We start from the raw sequence: 5,160 nt of genomic DNA, 5'->3' as shown, positions 1-5,160 counted from the left end.
ATAGATTTCGGGAAGCCCACCGTAATTGAACTAACATTATCCAGAAGCCAGAATAAGTAGGATTCATGTGCAAGCGTAATGATGGTCAAAACATCATGGCTGAGTTTTGTAAAGCATAGTGAAAGATCAGTGTGTGCGGTTTCTCATTCGAAAAAAGACGCCGGGGCATTTGACATGGCTGTTGTTTTTTTGGCAGGCCTAATGTTGCAAGTTCAACCAGCATTTGGAAAAGTTGATATAACTATCGGCTCAAGTCTTGCCGTCGCAAATAGATTTCGGGAAGCCCACCAAAATAAAACTAACATTATCCAGAAGCCAGAATAAGTAGGATTCATGTGCAAGCGTAATGATGTCAAAACATCATGGCTGAGTTTTGTAAAGCATAGTGAAAGATCAGTGTGTGCGGTTTCTCATTCGAAAAAAGACGCCGGGGCATTTGACATGGCTGTTGTTTTTTTGGGGGCAAAACCGTTTCTCCTAAAATTTACCCTTCAAGTTTTATATCAATGTGAAGGTGAGGAAATTGACTGTCCGACTGTGGGCAAAACTGACTGTGCGCCGGCAAACTGGAGAAAATATAATCACAAATACACAGACCGAAAATTGCTTTGTTTCGGGGGCCACAACGTTGGCTGAACTTTTGCAATGCAATAAATATCCACGTGGCTGTGCTGGGCAAATCCTGTAGATGTGAAAAAGTATAAACATTATGTAGGTCTGAGATCTTTTTGTTGCACAACAGGCAGTTGTTTATACGCATGCATCGGGGTCAAACCAGGACAAACTGCGTTCTGGCTTATGACCTGTCCAGAGAACCTGCGCAGAACATGATGCGCATAGAGCTCTGCGGTTCGACTGTAACTTCTCGATTCTATTACATGTGTACAACGAAGTGTCATGATGGTAGGTAATATTTTGAAGGTGAAGACCCCTGAAAGATAAGTAAGAATTGTTATGGAAATCGCGACAATGTTTGAGAAAATATCTGTTTACAACTTGTTCACCTTTCACCTACTATAGGCCTTCAGCTTTAACTTATTACCAGAATGATTTTTGCTTCGCATGCGTACTTAGAGTCGTGCACTTTGACATCATAAGATTGTTTTCATAATCAAAAATAGTATGTCACCAGATGGTTACATTTTTTAGGTATGCTGTTACTATAATTGCAGTAGAGCTATGTATACACATCCCTTATGCCAAGATAAAGGTACACATTAAATATCTCCATAGATCTTGGTGTTTCAATGCCATTTACCAGAACGAAAAGACTGAAGCAGTCTTTCGTGCACTGTGCCCTCAGACTGTATAACAATGCTGCATAGCACATAGCGTGTATGTTTTAACGTTTTGACTATGATTGTTTAGCAAACTTATTGTACATATTGTACCCAATTCAGGGAGGCTTGTATAGCTCCCCCTGCCTATGTACTTTTGAGGAATGATAATAAATGTTGTAATGTTGTGTCACAATGCGGCATGGAATGTACCTACCATCAAAAGAGTGGAGTGGGTAGTTACAGATCACACCTCCATCGACGTATAACTCTTTGCTTCCGTGGTAGTCAGTCAGCACTGGCTCGAACAGTCCTGGTCAAATACATGTAAAATTATCGAATAACTTATATTTGGCTAGCGGCTTCGTGTACGAAGTCTATGTTTTCTGTGCTTAATACATTGCTTGAGAATGGTCTTAGTCATTGTCAGCAGAGTGGCGTGCAGGAAGCGAACAACCTATACATAATGACCAATCACGCTAGCCAGAGATACGGGCACATGATGTTATTAACAGACCATGTACATCAGCGCACACTAGCCATCAATAAACAGAAACGGTGGCATACAAAACTCATTGGCACGTTTGACCAATTGCTGACGTCATGTATACGCAATATCACGTGCCAATAGGGTCACGTGGTTGCAACTCTTGCTAGTTTACGTTCTTAAGTGATTGGTCATCAGTATTGATACTGGAGAAGGTGACAGTGGTCGCTAAATATTTGATCCGTGTGGACTTTTGCGTCGGAAGAAAGTTTAGTATTTGTACTGTATATCGTTTTACCCCCAATTGCAGGAAATTGGCTATTGGGAGAGAATTCGACAAGTGAGAGCAACGAATCGAAGCCCAAACCTGGAATAGACATGGACATCCTGACTGCCTTGCGGATGGGGAAGTTCGGGGTGGTTTTGACGTGGCAGTATTCTTCTGTCATCTGGTCCAAGTTCGTCACCACAATGCAGAGTTCTATCCCACTCATGCTGTACAGCTGTAACACAAGGCAGTGTTGAGACATGCTCTCATGCTTGACATGATTACATCTAACTAAGAACATAATAGTGACCCATGATTATGGATGGAGGAATTCTTGATCTGTACAATAACTGCATTAGAGAATAGTTTCATGTGCGGGGTTTATCTCCGCTATACGTCGATGAAGGTTCGACATCCAGGTTATAAGATATGCCAAAAGGCAACAACTGAAGTAACTGGATATGATTTTGGATAGGATAGCTTTTGATGTAAGGAAGAAGTGGTGTATGTTTGGGCCCCCTAGCAGCTTGCTCTGGAACTGCAGGAGCATTTTTGTCAAAATCTTCCAAGAAGCATAACGGAACATAGGAATGATGGATTTCCATGATATTTGGTATGCAGGTACATGTGGCAGAGATGTACATAATGAAATCAAGATTATGCAAATTTGGACTTCATTTGAATACTTAATGAGGAAAATTTATATTTACAGTGTTTTCCAATATATCACTCAATTACATGTTACATATGTAGTTTGTGGCAGGCGGAAGTTAAGCAGATACTAATTATGCAAATAAGTCCCTAATTTGCATAATTAATTTGAAACTGTCCTAATTTTTCTTAGTACGTGTAGTAAATGATTGGTCTGTCAACACTGTGACCTGTGTACGTTAGTTAAAGGTGTACACAAGCAAGCATAAATTATGCTAATGTGAAAGACATTTGAATAAATAGAATATTTCATGAAGGTATGAGGTCTCCGAACTCCTGTTTAAGAAATGTTTTCAGCTTGACTTTGCCTTACAACACAACGTTTCCTATTGGGCATCTAAATTTGTCTTCATTCATAGTCAGAGTATAAAAGACCTGTTTCTTCCAAATCACTTCATTGTCACTGACGAAAACTGGTGGATGTCAGTTGAAACGTATGACCGTTTCCAAAATCATATCCAGTTGCTTTAGTAATTGCTTTTGGGCATATTTCCATTATAATTTTGCTCATAAGGGTAGTGCGCTTAAGCTTGCTTGGCGTTAGGATTAGGTAGGGCTAGGACTAGGGCCATGGGCTTAGGGTAGGACTAGGGTTAGAGTAAGAACAGGAAAGTGTTTGTCTCGACAGCGCTTCCTCCTCAAACTATTTTCTTAGATCTCTTCTTGAAAAGAACCAAGACCAATGTCTCTTCACTAAAAACATTTGGCAAATCAAAAATATGACTTGACAAAGGACAGTAATAGCTAACTTATACCTGTTTGAAAGTGATATCCGGGTTCCCAGGCTTGCCATCCTTACGTGTGAACTTCTCAAGGATGCCTCCAAAGAACTTGTAGAAGCCGTCACCTGTCTCCCACCCATACCGACAGTACAGGTTGAGGGGCTTGATCAGGGTCTGCATGTATCCTCCTGAATGAATACATGTACATACAACCATTGTGAACGGAATGGGCATTCTACTAAGCAGCGCCTTGCTCTTGGCTTATACAATGGCTCCGCTGAACTGGGCTAAGGTTTCCATATTTGTGGCCGTGGCCTCTGTGTTTTTAGGTGTCAGCCAACCAGACGCGGATATAAGGTAGACAAGTCTAGAACATAGTTTTTCGCATATGGAGAGTTACATGATTGGTTAAGGACCCCAAACTGAGGTGGTTCGACGACTCAAAAACTATAGTAGGGTGCAGATACAATGTACAAGAATTTTGTATGATCAAGTTGAGGGTGCAACCTACAAAATATCTGAAAATGAGCATAGATTTGCCGGCTCGTTTTCTTTATAAAACACACTTTGATTTGACCCCCAGCGGAGGTAATGGAACTGCAGGAGATGAACAAGAATTGCCGGTAACAGTATCAAGGCGCAAATTCCCGCCGGCCGAAGAAGCAACGTAATCCAACTTATACAGTATCAGCACTGATATATGCCTCTACCATTTACTACAGCTTCTACATCGCTGTTGCGCACGAAAGAATAACTACGGCCTTTGCAAGTACTGCGGTACACTACTTAAACCCGAACACCTTTTGGGGACGGGGGTTGCGGACAAATACTGTGTTATGAGTATCTTAAAAAATGCGTATGCAGAGGTCAGAGGTGAAGGTCCATAAGAAAAAAACAGCTTTGGACATTTTTATGCAAACTGATCGGCGAAGGTCCTATATTTGTGAATATGTCTCAAGCACGTTCAAGACAAGAGTTGTTTACAAGTCAGTGCCTTCATATTTGACCTGCGCATGCGTACTTGGATCCGTGAGAGAACTTAAATGCTGTCATTTTGTCCATACCGGAAATGAGGATCTTGCCCATGTCCACCTCAGCCTGCTGTGCCACATCCGCACAGCTGAGTCCCAGCGCCACGAACGTCGCAGTGATGGCTCCCGCACTCACACCGGCAACTCTTTTGATGTTCTGGAGGATTCCGGCGGACTCTAGGACCTGGGAATATGGAAGATAAAGGATGGACATTCCCAGTTTTGTTAGGCGTACATGCGTACATTTATCAACCTATATAAACCATGACAACGGGACCAGGCTAGTACATACTTCACTCCATCGGCGACTATGTGACATGAAAGCAAACATACAATGAAACCGCTTAAAGAGAGGCGAAAGGACGTCCAGTAGTCTAGGTAGTTTAATGCTATGTGTCCATGTTTAACCTCTGTAAACCATAGATTGTAGATCTTATTCCTCTATGAAATATTTAAATATTTTTGTGAATCTCTCGCTGATTTTGTCTGACAGTGTACATTTGTCACTGTGTCATAATACAATAGACTTACACGTGACAACAAACATACACGACATGACACAAACTTGCAAGAACTATTTTGTGACCTTTGAACTAGGTTCCTGTCACTGTTCTTGACGTGGATAAAATTTGGACCCGGGCTAAGTCAACCTTTCCATCCTGCC

General features: G+C 41.5%; 1 protein-coding gene across 1 annotated transcript in view; it reads right to left on the bottom strand.

The window, feature by feature from the left end:
* Positions 1-4,680, bottom strand: part of LOC118424405 — a gene marked incomplete at its 5' end in the record, with an annotated part of 14,326 nt that extends 9,646 nt beyond the window's left edge. The window contains 4 exon segments of the mRNA XM_035832959.1: positions 1,495-1,590; positions 2,132-2,267; positions 3,499-3,653; positions 4,530-4,680. Of these exon segments, the coding sequence (XP_035688852.1) occupies positions 1,495-1,590; positions 2,132-2,267; positions 3,499-3,653; positions 4,530-4,551 (409 nt within the window).
* Between the last annotated feature and the right edge of the window lie 480 nt (positions 4,681-5,160).

The sequence above is a fragment of the Branchiostoma floridae genome, chromosome 10 (assembly GCF_000003815.2).
Source record: "Branchiostoma floridae strain S238N-H82 chromosome 10, Bfl_VNyyK, whole genome shotgun sequence".
NCBI classification, from domain to species: Eukaryota; Metazoa; Chordata; class Leptocardii; order Amphioxiformes; family Branchiostomatidae; genus Branchiostoma; species Branchiostoma floridae.
This window is presented reverse-complemented; position numbering and strand designations above follow the sequence as displayed.